At 47.7% G+C, this 19,844-nt stretch overlaps 1 protein-coding gene across 1 annotated transcript in view; it reads right to left on the bottom strand.

Annotated features, from left to right (window-relative positions):
- The window catches only part of LOC119462836 (nuclear receptor subfamily 2 group E member 1-like), a 47,646-nt gene that overhangs the window by 7,071 nt on the left and 20,731 nt on the right, over positions 1–19,844 (bottom strand). Inside the window, exons 2-8 of the mRNA XM_037724061.2 lie at positions 12,637–12,718; positions 8,445–8,463; positions 8,185–8,326; positions 6,832–7,166; positions 5,197–5,322; positions 2,559–2,655; positions 703–852 (exon numbers count right to left, since the gene is read on the bottom strand). Of these exons, the coding sequence (XP_037579989.1) occupies positions 703–852; positions 2,559–2,655; positions 5,197–5,322; positions 6,832–7,166; positions 8,185–8,326; positions 8,445–8,463; positions 12,637–12,718 (951 nt within the window). The remainder of the gene's footprint in view (positions 1–702; positions 853–2,558; positions 2,656–5,196; positions 5,323–6,831; positions 7,167–8,184; positions 8,327–8,444; positions 8,464–12,636; positions 12,719–19,844) is intronic.

Genomic DNA, 19,844 nt, shown 5'->3' with positions numbered 1-19,844 from the left:
TCCGGCGCTGGCTTCCCGCTTCCTTGCTCGCGCGCGTGCGATATTGAGTGCGTTCGCTCTCCGTGATAGCGCGCGTCCCCGCACGCTTCCGCTCGGGCATACGGCGCGCGGCGAAGATTTTATCTATACGGAACCTCACGGCGACGGCGACGGCAGAAATCCGGTTGAAGTGTCCATATAATTGCTATCGCAATAAAACAAAAACGCTGCCAGGGGCACAAATCCAATAGAATAAACATCTTGTACACATGTGAGCTACATCTCAATTGCTTGTTTAATTTTTATGTGCTTTAATTTTTTCTCTACGCATAATTATTTTTGTCAACGTGATGGAAGTGTTCCCTTCGGTTCCAGGGCAGTTCAAGGCTGGTTGATAATTCTTCCGACGAAATTGCGTTTTCTGTAGTATTAACCTATACGTATTGACCTAAGTTTATTCAATGAACAAAATAAGGCGTGTTCAATGTCTTCATCACCCACATGCCACTACTCCGTGTGTGTCTGCCGCCTAACTGATCGAATGAATTGCCATTGATGCTGCACTGCAAATGTGGTGCACTTGCGCGATATCCTGCATTTGTAACTCTATTCCTGGCCATCCTATTGTTTGTCAACCGCTAGATGACGCGGGAAAAAGCAGGAAGTCTTCCATCGCATGCTTGCAAGCCGCAAGAAAACAAATAAATAAAAGTGATGACTCACTGGTCTTGAAGAGCACGATGGCTTTAATGCACGTGTACTCCGTCGCGTCCACCTGCAAGTCCTTAAACTTGGCGACGACGTCCTGAAAGTTTCGTATCTCCGCCATGAGTGTCACCACGCGGTCAGACGTCGACGGCTCCGAGGAGAGACCTGTGCGAAACACGGTGGCAAATATTTACATAATGGCTCATCCAAGTAGCGGCATTACAGTGAAGAAAACCTTAATCTCCGAGGCAGTGTGCGAATAGCTTTAACCGCGACTAATCAAATGCAATGAGGAAAACGGGTTTGATGAATTGGCCTGTTGTTCTATAGCACCCTGTCAAATTGCGCCATATTATCTAATTCCGCCCCGCTCGCATTCTGAATCAATCAGAGAGTATGCACGCCGTACGAGCCAATCAAATCTGAAAATATATGAATTTGAAAATATTGTCACGAGCCTGCGCTGAGAAAGAAGTTAGCTGAGGCTTAGAAAAATAGTTAAGGCAGGCACGTTGTTGAGGCAACAACAACAGCACGCTCTCTGGAATTAAAATGCCGGCGCTGCGAAAATATACACTATTCAGAAATTATATCAAACCACAAGCATTTCTCCTTCTACGGACGTATCTGTACATAAGAGATAACTTTCCATCCTTAGGGTGCAAAGTTGGACTTGACGATGAATCGTGACCAATAGGTTGAGCACGAGGTAGAGAAGACATGGAAAGGGGTCAGTACTCGCACAGCGCCGAGATTCAAAAGGCTTCATTCGAATAAAGATCGCTTATCATATACACACCCGTAATCGCACTAGCAGGTCACATGATCGTGTCCCTCCTGCCTTCCTCGCGGTATACCCTTAGTTAACCTCAATACGGATACGCCATCACTTAAGCGAGATGGAAAGATAGGCCGCCTGCAACACGCGATCCGCTGATCAGTCGTACTCACTGGGAATCATTTATATCGCATGCAGACATTTTACCAAGTTAAAGAGCTCCAGGTGATCCTGAATTATTCCGGAGCCCACCACTATAAGGCGTGCCTCGTAATCACATCGTGGTCTGCGCACGTAATCTCCGTGAATATGAATTTTTACAGCTATTTAAATGTTGTCTGAAGCGACAGGCACCGCCACCGTGTAACGAAACTCGGTGCGATGAGCTGTATGCCTGGATGCGTTTGCGCGGCTGAATCCTAGGTGTCGTGCGCACGGCATTCAGACAGCGTTTATTTGTTACACTCTGCAATGAGCCGAAGTACAAGCAGGAATTTATTTAAAGAACACCAGCTTTCAATTTGTCCCAGCACTGTCGAGAGTGCGGCTGCTCGCCAAGGCATGGACAGATCGAGGGTTTTCTTCAAAACAAGCGGATCAGTGAGCGCTCGAAATCGCCGGCACCGTTTTGCATAAACGACAACAAAAGCACGTGTGTGAGCCGCGCACACGCAAGAAGCGAGATAGATGGCGTATGTGCAGTAGCACATAATTTCGGTCTTGGGATCTGACCGTCGTCCGCGTGCTGGCACTTCAGTTCGCCATTTATAAAAGCGCATGATTTAGGTTGTTGATGTATATATATATATATATATATATATATATATATATATATATATATATAATAAAACATTTTCATTTCGTAGCAAGCACACGCCCTGTGTTGTTCAGTCGACTTTGTCCATTCGCCATTTTTTCTAACAGTGAATGCATACCATCAATTAGCCCGATTCGCCACTTTAATGACGCTGTGTGGGCAATGCAGCGGAAAGTAAAACCGGGATATTCACCAAATACAACAACAACAAGAACAACAACGATGTAAGAACCACAATGTCATCTCTAGATTGATGTTCTACCTCAGTTTTCTTACCGGCTGCGGCAAGAAGCGGCGCCACTTCGATGGGAAGCATAAACTGCGCCGCCGACAGCACAAACAGCTCCCGCCATCCTTCTTCCAGTAGGAGTACCTGGGAGAAATAAGTTTTTCTTTTTCAAGGATTGAACAAAACAGACCTCAGAAGGCCTTACGAACGGAGTAATACATCATCATCCGCCTATATTTTATGTCCACTGCAGGACGAAGGCCTCTCCCTGCGATCTCCAATTACCCCTGTCTTGCGCTAGGGTATTCCAACTTGCGCCTGCAAATTTCCTAACTTCATCATCCCATCTGGTTTTCTGCCGACCTCGACTGCGCTTCCCTTCTCTTGGTATCCATTCTGTAACCCTAATGGTACACCGGTTATCCATCCTACGCATTACATGGCCTGCCCAGCTCCATTTCTTCCGCTTAATGTCAACTAGAATATCGGCTATCCCCGTTTGTTCTCTGATCCACACCGCTCTCTTCCTGTCTCTTAACGTTAGTCCTATAATTTTTCGTTCCATCGCTCTTTCTGCGGTCCTTAACTTGTTCTCGAGCTTCTTTGTTAACCTCCAAGTTTCTGCCCCATATGTTAGCACCGGCAGAATGCAATGATTGTACACTTTTCTTTTCGACGACAGTGGTATAAGCTCCCAGTCAGGCTTTGGTAATGCCTGCCGTATGCACTCCGACCCAATTTTATTCTTCTGTAAATTTCTTTCTCGTGATCAGGGTCCCCTGTGAGTAATTGACCGAGATAAACGTACTCCTTTACAAACTCTAAAGGCTGACTGGCGATCCTGAATTCTTGTTCCCTTGCCAGGCTATTGAACATTATCTTTGTCTTCTGCATATTCATCTTCAACCCAATTCTTACACTTTCTCGATTAAGGCCATTAGTCATTTGCTGCAATTCGTCTCCATTGTTGCTGAATAGGACAACATGTCATCTGCAAACCGAAGGTTGCTGAGATATTCGCCGTTGATCCTCACTCCTAAGCCTTCCCAGTCTAAGAGCTTGAAATCTTCTTCTAAGCATGCAGTGAATAGCATTGGAGAGATTGTGTCTCCTTGCCTGACCCCTTTCTTGATAGGTAACTTTCTACTTTTTTTGTGGAGCACCAAGGTAGCTGTGGAATCCTTGTAGATGTTTGCTAAGATATTCACATATGTCTCCTGTACTCCTTGATTACGCAATGCCTCTATGACTGCTGGTATCTCTACTGAATCAAATGCCTTTTCATAATCTATGAAAGCCATGTAGAGAGGTTGATTGTACTCCGCAGATTTCTCGATTACCTGATTTATGACATGGATATGATCCATCGTAGAATATCCCTTCCTGAAGCCAGCCTGTTCTCTTGGTTGGCTGAAGTCAAGTGTTGCCCTGATTCTATTGGAAATTATCATGGTGAATATTTTATACAATACTGAAAGCAAGCTAATGGGTCTATAATTCTTCAGTTCTTTAACGTCTCCCTTCTTATGGATTAGTATAATGTTGGCGTTCTTCCAGCTCTCTGGTACACATGAAGTTGTGAGGCATTGCGTATAAAGGGCCGCAAGCTTTTCAATCATGATATCTCCTCCATCTTTGAATAAATCTACTGTTATTCCATCTTCTCCAGCAGCTTTTCCCCTGGTGATGTCTTTCAAGGCCCTTCCAACTTCAGCGCTAGTTATAGAAGGAGCCTCTGTATCCGGTTCATCACTATTTTGAATGAAAGTAGCTTGGCTGTTTTGGGCACTGTACAGGTCAGTATAGAATTCTTCCGCTGCTTTTACTATGTCATCGAAATTGCTGATGATATTACCATGCTTATCTTTCAGTGCATACATCTTGCCTTGTCCTATGCCAAGCTTTCTTCTTACTGATTTAATGCTGCGTCCATATTTTACGGCTTCCTCAATCTTTCCCACGTTATAATTTCGAATATCCCTTACTTTTTTCTTGTTGATTAGTTAAACATCATTAAACTTCCGAGCAAATTCAATATGACTGACAGAAAATTCTCGCCGATGCATTTTCTATATATAATATCCGCCCGGTAAAAAATTCACGGATGTGTTTGATAGCTATTTCTTTACCGCAATAGCTACTATCTTATTACCGCAGTCGGATAGTTCACATAACTGGCACGGTCAGTAAAAGCCAATCAGCCATCGGCCTATTCGGCATCTTGTGCGTTCGTAGAATTTTCTCTTTATAATTTTTCGATATCACCTGTAGAAGGTATCACAATTCCAATCCTTCAACCAGGCTACTCGAAAATGCTGGCATTACTTCCACGAGAACCACAAATGCATAATGTAATAATTTACAAAACTTCGCTAATCATGTTTCTTGCACTAATTACTTTACTCCACATATTGCAAGTTTGCGAGGCATATCCACCTGCAACGAAGTCTCATGCAGACGTTATTCGGGCAAAATGTTTCTCTCTCTTCGTCGTCCAGTGCATGATGATATGAAGCGCCACTTTCGCCTAATCCTCGCATACATAGTCCAATCCATGCAGAACCAATATCCCGTGCCGGGCTTCGTAAAGCGCAATACTTATCGGTGCTTGACACAGAAATGTATGTATCTGCGCGTATACGCGAAGCGAAGCGACGGAACGAGCAACGAGGCCTCCTCCCCTACCTGATCCTTCATCGGTAGCAAGTTGATTGCCGTCACAGTCTTCATCCACTTGACGTTCATGAAGAGGAGTCGCGCCGCAGACTCGCAGATGGTTTCCGGAAAGGCGGCCAGGAATTCGTGAGGGTACTGCGAATGTGGAAGTTGCCACCGTGAGCTGTTCTGTGTCATATCCGAATGCACATGTGTGTAATGCGTATCACACACACACACACACACACACACACACACACACACACACACACACACACACACACACACACACACATATATATATATATATATATATATATATATATATATATATATATATGTGTGTGTGTGTGTGTGTGTGTGTGTGTGTGTGTGTGTGTGTGTGTGTGTGTATAAAGAACAAGCTACTATACTGGGAGCATGCGTGACAAGCACTGTGGGGGTTACTGTACCGTATGCGCTCTTGGTACTTAAAGGGACACTAAAGGATAATACTAAGCTGTGCTAGGTAAATCGACTTCGTCACGAAGTCTATCAACGTTTTCTGCGTGCCACTATGGCACTTCGTTGAGTAGAAGATTGGCGCACAAGGTTCCGCTGCTGCTCAATTCAAACCACCGGCGCCAAAACGGGCGAGTTGACGCAATCTCCACGTGTCCCCTGTCTCAGGCGCTCTCTGTGAATCGCCCAGTGCTGACGGCACAGGAGAGGTACCATAGCCCACCACAGGTGGCACCACTGATTTGCCATTTTCGTCATTTTCTCTTTTACAAAAACATTTTTCGCTCGCACGCAGTGACAAATTTTATTTCGGTAGCCTAATTTTTCAATCTAGCTCGATCTAAAGTTTTCCTTTAGTGTTTTTTAATGTACTGGATAGCGCTTCATGGATTGGGAAGATCGCAGTTCACCTTGTTCTCATAGAGCTTCCGATTATTGCACTTCCGACAAGACGCCGTGGACCCCGGAGACTTAGCTGTAGTTTCTTCATTGTTTATATATATATATATATATATATATATATATATATATATATATATAGCGGCACGTGATGCGTTGGCATTGCTATATGAAAGAGCGAACATGGTGATCCGACCATCTCCCACCGATTGCGGAAATTACGACACGTATTTGCACCTTAATCAGTTATAAGCCTGTAACCCGCGGGACTTTTTTACTGGTTCCGATAAAGAACACCGGAAGGCATAATGCAGATTGATGTTGCTCTAAATTCCATTCATTTTATCATCCACCGTTCATGGTCGTCTGACCTACGGTGATTAGATGGGCGGAGCATCACCTGAGCTAAATATACTGACGAAGCGCGAAAAGGACTCACATTTCAGTAGAATCGTTATATTATTCAGGGCGCGCTTTGCTATTTTCCTTTCAACCTGACACGTGTGTGTGAACTGTCCCTGTACCTTAGTGCAGTACTGCAGTAGCTACCACGCCTTGCTGTATGCACTGGGAGGTCTTCGCTGTTATGTCGCAGACATCCCTACGTCAGACTGTCTCTGTCAGCGTCTTAAAAATGTGCAAGTGTGAATGCTGTATTCCAACAACTTGGCGCTGATAAGAAGAGGGACCACCGCTGCATTAAGCCACAGGCAGTACAGCTCACCGCACGGCACCTGTATAGTCCTTTACAGCACTGGCGCATACCTTCGGCGTCGGATGGCAGAGTCCCGCTCCTGGCAGTGGCCTCAGCGCCGGCGACGAGTAAAGGGCAGCGGCAGCCGCAACGCTGCATGCGGCATCGGGTGTCACGCCCGCGGAGCCCAGCAGCGCCGGGTGGAAAGCGACGAACGGGCTACCGGCGCCCGCCGCGGCCACCGCTGCTCCGGCGGCGCTCAGAACCCCGGCGGTTCCGCCAGGTGACAGCGCGGAGGAGGGACCCGGAGGCCCGAAGCTCGGGGGCCTCAGCCCGCCCTCTTTCAAGTACAGCGCCACCTGACGGCGTAGCGTCGAGTTCCGAGGTCCGCGCTCGTGCTGAACAGCTACGTCAAGAGAATGCAACGGACACTTGTACTCAGTGTCTCCTGGTAAACAACAGTCACTGCTTCAGTATCTCAAGTGTTTCGGCGACGGCTGTGTTAAACTAACAATAGTGGGGAATGCGACAAACAAAAGGGGGGAGGGGGTTGACGGCCAAGATTTATGACGGTGGCGGACTTCAGATATTATGTGATAACCATGCACCAGTAACGATACCCAATCACTTAAACTTCTCCCATTAGCTTCTGAAGTAGTTAACGCCCACGTATAGCCACTGCAGAACTTTTCAATGGTCAGTGTTAATCTTCAGTTTTAAGATTGTTTCTAAATGCCAGTACCGAATAGAATTGGCTTTCCAGGCTGCGTTTTCCAAGGAAAGCTTTAGTTAGGCGCTGCGCGAGGAAAGTACGTGAAACATCTGTGTATTTCGCTGCCGATTTTAAGGATGGATATTTCACATCTGCTGTTACGCTCACGCTGTTCACATCTTTACTTACGCGTGGATAACGAAATTACAACACGCATGTTGCTATTTCTCGATATCTACCTAATAAAACAGCTTATTGGGAATTATCGTACAACGCTACATGCCCGCCATTGTTCTGAATCTTCGCCAGCAAAAAAAACTGACAGTTTGTCTCGAATCACATTTATAAATTTCGGAGATCAACTTTGTCGAAAATGCCGTAGACGAAGATGCGGTTGAACGTGAGATGACGGTCTAATTGTGTCAAGATCTCGGCTATACATATATATACGAAGATTACTTCAAAGGAAATATTGTTATCCACTCACGGGTACAGCACGAAGCCACAGAGGAAACACTTAGTGTTGCCTGTGTGACTTCTTGATACTCCTCAGTGGGTCACAATTTTTCCATTTCATAAGGCCTAATTCCTACACCTTGCGAGTGTCCGCAGTATACCGATTTGCGACAGACATGGCCTCCAAAATCGCGCGCGCACTGCCTGCGCCCGCGATTTCGGAGGTCATGTTACAAAGGTATTCGATCGCACTGACCTTCCCTGTTCATGCCGGCCTCGATGCACTTGCGCAGGCGACAGGCGCGGCACTGGTTGCGGTGCGTCTTGTCCACCGGGCATCCGTTGGCCGCCGCGCCACGGGCCTTGCACACGTACTGCCGGTTGCGGCGGATGGAGCGCTGCGCGCAGGACGAGATCATGGTTTCGTGTAAGCCCTTGTTGGCTCAGGCGCACTTTGCAATTTGTCTAATGATGTTCGCGACATGCGGAAGAGGTAGATAATGGAATGTGTCTCACCTTGAAGAAGCCAGCACACCTGCAAGAAGGAGAAAAAAAGAAATAAGAAAACATTCGGCAGACAGCGACGGTATTTACAAGTATAGAACGGTTCCTCCACAGACCTAACACAATAGCGGGATTCAACACATGTTATACTGTTTTTGTAATGGTTCCGTCTCGTTCTAAACATCAGGCCATATTCATCGATTAGGAAATACGACCTACACGGGCGGAAACGGGCTATAATAGTATTATCAGTGACTATTTCTTTCGTGTGTCTTCTCGACAGAGAGCAAAATGTTAATCAGGAAAATTCCAAGAGGTCGCTTGGCGGAGGATCTTTGTCCCTTCGCTGTGGCGAAAAAAAAAAGAAATCTTTTAGATACAGACTGATGTAGCCGCTAAATACTCGGTTGTTCCCTGTACTCGAACAGAAGCGGCTGTTGTGCGCGACTACACCATAATAAGCTTTACATGTGTCCATGTTAAGGCATATTTTTCGTCCGAGAGAAGGCGTACTTAGTGCGGCCGCCACTGGGTCACGCACATCAAGTCTGCCGCGCCATCATCCACCTCTCACCCTCCCCTCCCGGTTCAAAAAAAAAAAATGAAGCCCCCACTCCCGTCAAGCGACCTATCCGCCACCACTGAGACGCAGACAATGGCGCCGCGCCATATGTCACTCGCAGTCGCCGTCACCGAGCTCCCCAAATCACTCCCCGCTTCCCGCGACTCCCCATCCACGACGCTCGCGAATAGCTTTGCCCTCCTTTCCCGTTCGTGCCCCATTCATGCTCCCCCTTAAGCGACCGGGCGTTATTATGTCAAGCTACGCAATTATGCCAATTGCATGCACGCGCCCTCGCAGCGGCGTTTTCGCGACCGCTCACCAGGGGGCCACAACCACTGGCTATATCATCATCGGTGCAGTACCACGTGGGTGGGACACAACCCGAAAGACGAGCGGAGCATGCTCGTAGAAGCGTGGCACGGCATACCGTATAGTACTACATGTGGCGATAATGTCGCCTCGTCAATCCGGAGAGTATACAGCTGCTACTGTGAGCTAGATAGGGCCGCGCTCGCCAGTCGTCTGAAGACTGGACTTTGATATTGCTACCCTAGTCAAGCAAGGACGGCGGCTGTAGCTTCAATGTACAGGAGCCTACGGACAAGGCACGCTCAATGCGCGATACCTGTGTCAATGAACACTTTAGTTACGCACTAGTACCCCACGCTGGGCGCCAATGTGGGCAAGGCCCGGAAGCCAGCCTTTGCTAAGTGTTCCGGGCCAGTCCTGCGCATGCAGCTATTCTGCCTCTTCCCCGCTGGCGATGTCGCTGTGGCTGCTTGTTGCGCCGGCTCAGTGGCGAACAGTTCCCGCAAGACGTTGCGCGCTGTATGACATCCTTCCTCACTTTCAAGAAGCCGATTCTATCGCTGTCGCTGAGCCTGTTGAATCAGCCCGTGACACATGCAACTGCAGACTGTACGCCCCTCTCCGCGCGCCGTTCAAGAGCGACGCGGGACCTTTCTGTGGCATCGGGAAGCTATAGGCGATCTCACGGTGGCGCTTGGCTATATACCCCTCGTGCTTTTTTCCTTTTCTCCTCCTTCTCTCCCTTGCGGGCCGCTAATCTGCAGCCTCTGCCGTGCTGCACGCAACTGTCACAGCGGCGCGCGTGCGCTGGGCCGCCGAATCTGACGTGAAATGGCCGCACAAAACGCGCCCGCCGGCTTAGCGCCCACTCAAACGGTTCGTTCGTGCGAAACCGGCCTCGTAGACACGACACAAACACACACAAAGAAAAATTATAAAGCTCAACTCTGGAGACAGAAAGCACAAGGGTGGCGTGTTCTATAATCCGCCGCTGTTTGATCCTGCACGCCGGGAGAGAGTATTCGACCGGATGGCTTACGCGTGCCCTGATGGCTTTGAGCCGCCGTATATGTGTTGTATAGTGTCGAGCCAGCTCCTGTGTCGCGCCTCCTGTGGCGAAGTTCTGCTACACTTTGCGTCGCTTTGTTCACTCGGGCTCCCTCGTCCATTCAGATTTCCGCGCGCTCGCGTGTGCCAAGTTATAAAGACAGCTTTTTAGACCGCGCACAGCTCTTTTCACCAGCGTTATATTTGGAATAGCTACACTGCGCCAGTAGGGGCAGCGATCAACGTTATGGAAGGCTAGATATCCCTCGCCAAGCAACTCTGTGCTTCGTGCCCAAACGTTCGACCCCCTTCAACCACTGCCTTCGATATTAGGAGCTAGAAGTTAGACGGCCGGAAATAAATCGGTCGGTATAAGGTTACCGTTGTACGCAGTAAATACGAGCATGAGTTAGTTGTCGCCCCTCCGTTTGAGATGGTCCAAAAATAGAAAAGCGGATTGAAAGGCTCGCGTTTTGTCGTCATGCGTGCATCGCCACTTGCCAAATAACGTTGCAAGATGGCTCAAAACTACCGCACGCTTGTACTAGAGGCACGCGTGTTATACAGCTTACCGCGCGCAAGTGTTGCAAGAAAAGTTGAGATCGTTTCTTTAAGAACTCACGGCAAGTACGAACTTATTGTTAACCTGGTAAGAATCGCATGTAAAGCTCACTCTCTTCGTGGCTTCGTTTCTTCAGACACAGACTGTACATTTCCCTAACTTCAGAGCCGAACCATCCTTCACGCCAGAGCGCATGCTCAGCGTATAAGAGGTTATTACGAACACACGTATATGTAAGGCTTACGCGTACAAATATATAGCCACCTGAGTCCCATGGGCACTTTTCACGCGCTCCGTTCGTTCGCGAGGAAACAGCGGGATTTGAAACAGGCTATCCCTGCGGGAGGTTGCATGATTCCCTTTATCCTTGCCTTTTTTTTTATTTTTCGCTTGTACTTCACCAACTCCGGCGTTAGCCAAATGTTAGACCGAGAGAGGAAACGGTCCGAACCTGATTTCGCAGCAGCCAACGACAAAGCGCGCAGCAGCGGATATTCACGGTCGCATTTAGGGAATAAGTGGTGGAGGGGGAAAGACGCGAGGAGGGTTCTCGTAGTCATTATGCTAGGGTGCGGGGTTGACGCCAGCTACAGGCAGCAACGCCCGAGTCCGTGAAAGCTTTGTACGGTTTCGCGCCATGTCCGCAGCAGTCCTCACTGCTTCTTTCGCCGTCGAGCCCCCTCGCTCGACACCCCGCAGTCCAGTCCCCCCTGTGCCCCTCCCCCTCCCCCTCCTTTCCTCTCCTCGTGAATTTAAAGCGAGGGGTGGGACGGCCCGTCACCCATTATTTCCAGCTGCAAGGCGGGGGGACCCCCTGCCTCTACTTTTCTGGAAGGGACAAGCTCCGCTCGGGGCTTCGGCTTCGTTTCGGGCTCAGTAAAATCCGCGCTCGGTTCCCAAAATTTTACAAATTTCTTTCCTTATATTACACTTTCGTTATCATTACGATTATCATCGTCGCCATCTAAGGCTGCAGCCGACCGACTTTTGAAGAATGAAACGCGAGCTTCGTGAAACGTTCCCGTTTTTTTTTTTCTTTTCTTTCCTCTGCTCTTCTTTTTTATATCTTCTGTGGTAACACAGCTGATCGCGTTCGCCTCCCCCTTTTCATGCGCCAGGGGCACGTTTTCACTAGGGTGCACACAGGTAGGTCCTTCCTTGACGAAAATTTGGCTATATGCGTTCACGGCCTTATCGGTGGCGATAAGGAATAATTTCGTATTGCGGGCGTTGTGTGTGCAGCGGACCAGCGCGAGTCACGTATCCCCGGTTCAGTGACGTCATGCGATTCGCAAAAAAACTTTGCATTGCCAAAAAAAAGCAAGAAATTGATTATCTTCGCCAGTCACTTCCGGCCGGTATACACGTTTAAGCCTATGACGACAGTGCGTCCGCGGGACAGGGGCTTTTGCAAGGAGCTGACTGGACTCGACTCAAACGACTGAAGCCGGTAAGACAGCACGTAATGAAACAAGCTGCGTTTTTAATAGGCCTTACGGCTTCGGCTCCTGTTGTGTTTTAATTGAACTCTTCGACTGTCTTGTATAAAGTAGCTTTGCAGTTTCAGTACGCATGCGCGCACAATTACAATGGTTGCAGAATATAGCGAAGTGCGTTTTGAAAACTATGCTAGGTTGCCCGCAACGACACTTAGATCCAGGAACCGTGTTCACTTTGTTCGGACACGCACAATACGTTAGGCATAGCGACTACACACTCACCCATCGCAGGCGAATATCCCATAGTGCTTTCCAGAAGAATGATCCAGGCACACCTTGCACGGAATATCCAGTAAGATGCGACCTACACACACGGAGACAGAAAGAGAGAGAGAATGAGATAACATGTACTTGTTGTAACGCTTTGTCCGCATCACAGTTCTATGAGCAACTGGTGATCATGATCAGGCAAATCCATGTTCTCCTCTATATTGTGACGTAGCGATAACGCTGTGCAAAGCCATGCACACGCTCAAGTGAAGCAACATACGCCCCCTTGCTCGGGGCTATATAATCTACGGTTTTCTTCAATAAACGTTCTTTCCCACACCCGCACCCGTCTCGAGCGTGCTACATATATATAATAATTATATAATATATAAATTAAATATATATTATATAAATTCAAGGGGCGACGCCATGCACATTATTGTCTGCACACAGGCCATGGACATTGATGGCTGGCAATATTGAAACATGCGCTTTTGTGCATTTCAGCGATTCGCACAGGATGAACTTTTTTCTTCTTCGTTTCCTAGGGAAAATGCAGTTCAAGCCCATATATGAGGAGATAATTACGCTGCATATCATAATCCAGATGATATATTATACTGCCACTAAATAAGCGTCAAAGAGAACGCAAATTTGACAGAATGAGGGCTCGTGGAAAACGCTTATATGAGTTTGCTTTGAAGATACGTGCTGGTGTTTGGCCTGTTTGGTTGGTATGGACTGTATACATTATTGGCGAACGCGAAGGGACAACAAAAAGACAGAAAAAACGTACACGAGAGCGGAAACGCTAACCGTCCGTTTTCTTTATATGGAGGGCGGCTATCTATAAAAGCGAGAACGCAAACGAAAATGTTAGTGCTAATTTTTATATTCGCGTTCTGGATTTTATAGATGGCGTAGCCTTCGTAAAAGTTGGCACAAATTTCCAGCGCATTCCCGCGCACTACAGTTAATCTTCAGCGAGCATTCCTTCCTCAACCACAGGTAACATTTATTTGTCTTGAAATGGTCACAATCGCGATAGTGACAGAAGAAAAATTGCGAACGCCCTATTTGCATTCATTAGAGAACAATCGCTGAACACCTGAAGTTAGCAATAACTTAGAAGAAAGAAAAAATCACCGCCCAAGCACTCTGCACGGGCGGTTAACCAGCGAAGCTGAAACGTGCGGCCCAGTATTTATCACTAGGTTAATCGCGACGGTACAATTAACTCTTTTTTAATTATTGGTTACGTCTTTGTGTTTATTAATGAGGTTACACAGCACGTTCGGCTGCGACGGAGAAAACGACGTCACTGACGGTGCCCGCAGTCCGCCGCTGTCGCATTGCCGCTTGTGATCCTTCAAAATTATATTGCTTCCAAATTAAATCTGTCCGTCACGTAAAACAATGAATGGCTCATACCCCCTTAAGCAATGGATCATACCCCCGTAAAGGCGGCCTCCCCATTGTACGACGTCCGAAGAGAAGTGAAATTCTACGCTGGAATGATGAGCGGCAACAGAGCCAGCTGTGAAAGAAGACGACGACGCTCGAGCCTTTACTGATGATGATAGTTTATGCGTACACACGACGGACGGACGAATCGGTTAGCCATATACGGCTTCGCTGTATATAAAAAGCAGGGAGACTGAATGCACAGCCCCATGCAAGACGTGAAGGTGTTGCTCCTATAATCGAGGCATTCGTGCCGACGATGTCCTCCTATATACGCGTGTAGAAGGAGCGTCACGTGCAGGGAATGAAGTATAATTTGCGCACTCTTCTCCATTGTGACCGTCACGGCTGATAGTGAATCACACGCAGGCACAATGATTCACCCATGTTTTGCCATTCAGTGTCTTTATTGCTCAGGACTTGTTTTGTGGTTTTTCGTCCCCTAATTTGTCATCGGGGATGGCATGCCTGCCAAGAAACATGATACCAGAATGTTGCACCACAGAAACGTAATCGAAATAGCGTAGTCTGCATTTAACGCCTGCAACTAGGACCGTTATTTTACAGATACTGGCTTTACGTACAGTCGTTCAGATGAGGTGCCTGGCGTTCACTCATTTTGTCCTGTTTGTGGCATACTCGCCAATGCGTTTACACGCCTGCGTGGTTGTAAGGCAACGAATACAGAAAAGATGGTTGTTTTTTTTCAAATTACAAAGAATTCTTCCTCCCTACATGAGCTATCACACTAAAAAGACCAATAATATCCTTTTTTTTTCCTTGGCAAAGCGAACGTAGTAAACATATAGCAAACTTAGAGCCTCGAAGTCAGGTATTGTTTTCCTTCCGGGCTTTTTACACTCCAACTCGATAGAGCAATCGTTCATGCCAGAATGCGGCTTCTTCGCTTTTTGCAATCGATTTAAAGCCGCGTGATTCCTTTCAATATATTGAGCTAGGGGAAGAGCCGCGGTCACGCAACACTTAATATATTACGAGCCCTTTTCTTTTTTGAGATATTGTGCATTTTTTGCGTGACTCACGTTTAGTACACATTTCCCCTCTGAATATGTATACGTGGCAGGTTTGCTTTCAATGCTACACCTATAAGTTTCCTCGAGAGTGGCGCGCCCATAGAAAAGGCACGTCTGCCGGCTATGTATGTCATGTCAATTCTTTACTTCCGCGATTTTTTTTTATTTCAGTTTCTTTTCATTTTTATGATCGAGTTGCCGCTACAAACACCAAGCGATCGTGCATGAGAGATTCAAAACATGCTGCACGTAGCGTGTTGGTCCGAGTGAATGTTGGTAGGAAGAAACTGCCACGCGAACAATTGGGTTTTTCTGAAGCGACATGAATTCAACGCACGCTTGTGATTTATCCGCTATACTCGACGGCAAACATTTCTGTCTTTTTTCAAGTGTCGTGGCTGCTGCGTTATTTTGTAATTCATGAACTTCCATTGCAGGAGGCTTCTCCATTGAAGAAAGAAGTTTCCATCGGGAAACGCTGCTCGTTCCCTGCATATATATAGGGAGTCGTTTTCCACCTCACGCCGAATCTTGACACCCGCCTTCCGTATATATAGATAAACTTAACAAACTTTTGAATCTTGAGACGCCACGAAATGCCAGAAGGATCGAGAGAGAGTCACGCATAGTCGCACAGCATGCATTCCGTTCCGTGGTATATATAGAAAACCGAGGGGTATATACACAAAACCGACAGGAGACATATTCGACTCTGCACTACGCTGAGATTGCGTCGTGGCGAATTACTTTCCTCGGCACATAGGTACGAATTGCATATACACGTAACACAAAACATTGAAGACCAGTTGCGCCATCTGTCGGGCATTTGTGAGCATGGCAATAGGGCAATCCCGCACTATATGTACTATATGCCTCCCTCCACCGGGCGCCGGCCTGAAAAGGTGAGCGAGGAAACGACTTTGTCAACTTCCAGACGAGCATGCAGTGGCTCGAAGAGAACGTGTCTGTGCCCGTCGAGATGCACGCGTGAAACTTTTTGAGCTATAGTGCGCGCACTGGCTCGAAACGTTTGAAGGGAAAAAAGGCTCGAAGTTCGCTTCGTAGTTTCTATGTAGGCGCTTGCCTTTTTGAATGAAAAAAAGCCTTTGCGCGGTGGCCGCTAGGGGGCGCTGTAAATTAAGAGTCGTTGCTCGCATGACGACGACGCATCACGTGGTCCTTTGACGCCGCAGACTGTGGCGAGGCTTTCTCGTTTAGCGGCTACGCAAAGCCGCTTCTGTCTCGTCGCCCGCGCTCTCGGCTAATTGACCAAGTCGTGCGTATATGCACGTATACGCGCATCCTTTTTTCGAAGAGCCCATCCGGCAGCTGCGAGAGGAACCCCGGAAAGCGATGGTCCCTTTCATTGGACTTCTGGTGGCAAACGTATATAAAGTTTCCATTCACTTCACTTCGTGAGTTAAAGACAATCAGGGACACGAGCCAACAACGACATCGGGCCGTGTAGTGATATTTGCCGTATATCCTGTCTGCAGTTCCTGCTTTCATTCTTGTCCGTTTTTTTTTTTTTTTGCTCTTATAATAATTGAGAGTCAGAAGCTCGACAAATCTTCGCATGCAAACATTTTTTTTTTCTCTCTCTCTCTCTCTCTCTTCATTGTGGGGGGCATGAGACGATGACACTGTGAATGACTTTTAACATCAGTTCACAAGGGTAGCTGGTTAAGCCAGTTGATGAATATGTTTTGAAAAGGGGAATGCCTGTACAGGCTGCGAACGAGACAATACCAAAGGCACTACAAAAATCAAGTTAATCTAGGAATCCACTGCTTTGTATTCACATATTTTTGCGTCTTCGTCTCGGTTTTCGTGTCTCCATTCTGCTTGATGGCATTTCGCTGCTCAACACGTTACTTTGGCTCGACCCCCTGGAGTCTTGGTTGGTCCATGTGACGGAATGCCAGGGTTGTCGTGGTTTTCTCTAAAACTGGAACAGAAACCCAATATCTGCAACTATCACAATTACATGTGCTGTTCTTATGCTGCACAAATTAAGCGACGCACAAGCACGAAAGAATTGGTTAAAGCATATTTACCGTCACAAGTACTAAGGTTACGATTAAAAAGGGTTATATATACTCCGTTTTCATCACGATCGCATATTTCTCTCGTCATACTCTCATAATCTGCTTTTACTGGGAATTAGTGACCCGTGGAGACGCGGATCGCGCCCCACACTCGATCGTTCGGGCGTGTATATGGTGAAGCTGCACGCAAAGGCAGCGTACGTGAAAAGGCGTTCCCACACGTGCGTCATGCGACACCACGGCGCCACGATTTGCAGACCGAGTGGCGACACCGTCTCGGGGTCACGGGATTCGGCAACAAACGCCATGGGAGTGTAATGCGAGGGGAGGTGCCGATGGCGTGTTTAACGAGGGTCGGCGAGTTTCATGCGGTTCAAGCCATAGCCGCTGCACACACCTGGACGTTCAGCTTGCTTACTATATACTCCGGGGGTGGTTAGTTGCGTGCACGTTGCGTGAGACACGTGTTCGTGTTCGCGCGCCCCCTGTGAAATCGTTCACGCCGTGCAGTATGTTCGAGGGTGGCCAGGTGTGAAAGGGAGCAAGTCTTCTATGGCATTCAGATGCACGCAATTACGGAAGCCCCGTCGGGTCATCCAGTTCTCTTTTCTGTGTATCCCCGCTGCATGCGGTTCGTTGTATCGTAGGTAAGGAAGAATCTGCACGTACTGGCCTAGTCAATATTTCAGATCGATGTGTCAATGGCATAGTGTTGCACTTTATCCCAGGTCACGTGCAGCAGCTGCACGCAGCTCTGGAGTCCCATGCAAGTCTGTACCGGGCTGTATAGTTAACGTCACAGTATACCCATGTACCAACTTGCACAGTTTGCTGAAATTCTCAACTTGATGTGCGCGACTGCACAAGACTGATCGCCAGTCCGTCGGGTCATCTTTAGTGAAAAGAGTACACAGCTATACTGTCAAGAAGTAAGAATCACGAATCACTTCATTTGTGCAGTCCTCTGTAATACGTTTTTTTTCCGTCCATCATCGTTGCGTAAAAACTTGTGCGCTAGAATGTACGACTTTCGGTCCCTGCAGATACAGCGCAAACACAAGGCTTGTTGTAGCTCGCGTTCACTACAGCACGTGAGATAATATTAACAGTGGCTATCACGTTACGCTGATATAGCACGAGGTCACGGGTTCAAATCACGGACTCCCCGCCCGCGCTTCTCGATGCGGCCGAAATTCAAGATACCCTGTGTATACCGCGCATAGGGCGCCCGTTAAGATCCCCAGGTAGTCCGAATGAATCTCAAGTCCGCCATTAATGCCTGTCTCATAATCATATCGTGGTTCTGTATCGCGAAACCCCAACGATTTCTTCTAATTATATTAACCCGAACACGGTGATAAACCAGGCCTTATAGAGGCTTCCCTGCCCCTGCATACCTGATTCATTTTGATTCTCCGCACACGGGAAGTGATGAAATGAGCCGGGAGAATTTGGAGGACGCTTAAGCTTCGCCTTTAATAGTGGAACGCGACAGCATTCAAATATCCCTGGCTGCTTATCAGGCTTCCCGGCAACTGCAGCTTTCTCTTTTTCTCCAACTTCACCTCTCCATGCGGCTCCCTAGGCTGCCGACGAGGCGAGCGCCATCTGGATGTTATCTTTGCAAGGAGCGAACCACGGCGCCCCACTATGTGAGTGGTAGAAATGCTGGAAAAGTGGCTTGTGTTTGAGTTTCCGCGTAAGAGAATGCTGTTTTCTCGTATATTCAAATTACAATCCGACGCTATCACGTCTGTAGGTTGTGGTTACGTTGTACTTTACGATTTTTCTAACGCATTTTGCTTTGAGAAATTCGATTAGTTCGCCAACGCCTCTACGCCACACCCTGCCTAGTCGGGGTAGTTCAGGATGATTTTCTTGGCCGCGGACGCCGACGCCGAGACTGACACCGACGCCGTATTTTCTGCGACCAGGGCCATTAACGCTATCGCGTTAAAAATCACGACCACGCGTACATCAGCTGGTCAAAACTTTCAATAACAAAATACGCTGAGTAAAAAAAATCATGAGCGTATACGCGCGCAAAGGCGCGTTCGTTTGGCAATAGTTTTGCAAGTCCTTATTCAAGCCGCGCGTGGTTCCTGAGCGGGAAGCCAGATTCGGCGCGTCGCTAAATCTGATGAAGTTATACGAAGACGTTTGTCAATATTTCTCTCCACTGCATTTATAACGAGCCGTCGTTCGTTAAGCGGCCAAGCACATACACAGTCCACAGCTGCGAGAATCGCGCGGTGTCTGTCGCACGGACGCGCTCAAGCTCAAGGTTTATTAGCGCGTCGAGAAGGAGTGGAAAAGAGGGAAGAAAAACTTTATTTAGCAGTTGACATAGTTCAGCGTTATGGCTAAGCGAGATCCTTAAGCCTATACCCAACAATGAGTGCGCGACACCTTATATAGAGCCGCGTGCGTCACAAAGCGTGCTTACAAGATGCCGGTGACGCGGCCGTAATTCTGTCGCCTGAAGCCGAGTTCGCAAGTTGAGAAGGGTTCAAATGGAGGGGGGGGGGGGGGGGGGGGCGAGTGGCGCTACCGATGCAAGTTTCGACGAGTGACATACACAGCGCAGCTTGTGCTCACATATATATCGGCGCTACAGGAACAGTTAGGCAACATGCGCGCACGCTGCGCAGAAACAATAATTATTGCTTGGCGC

Source organism: Dermacentor silvarum, chromosome 8 (genome assembly GCF_013339745.2).
Source record: "Dermacentor silvarum isolate Dsil-2018 chromosome 8, BIME_Dsil_1.4, whole genome shotgun sequence".
In the NCBI taxonomy this organism is placed as follows: domain Eukaryota; kingdom Metazoa; phylum Arthropoda; class Arachnida; order Ixodida; family Ixodidae; genus Dermacentor; species Dermacentor silvarum.
Note: the sequence above shows the minus strand (reverse complement) of the source record. Positions and strands in the feature narration are given on the sequence as shown.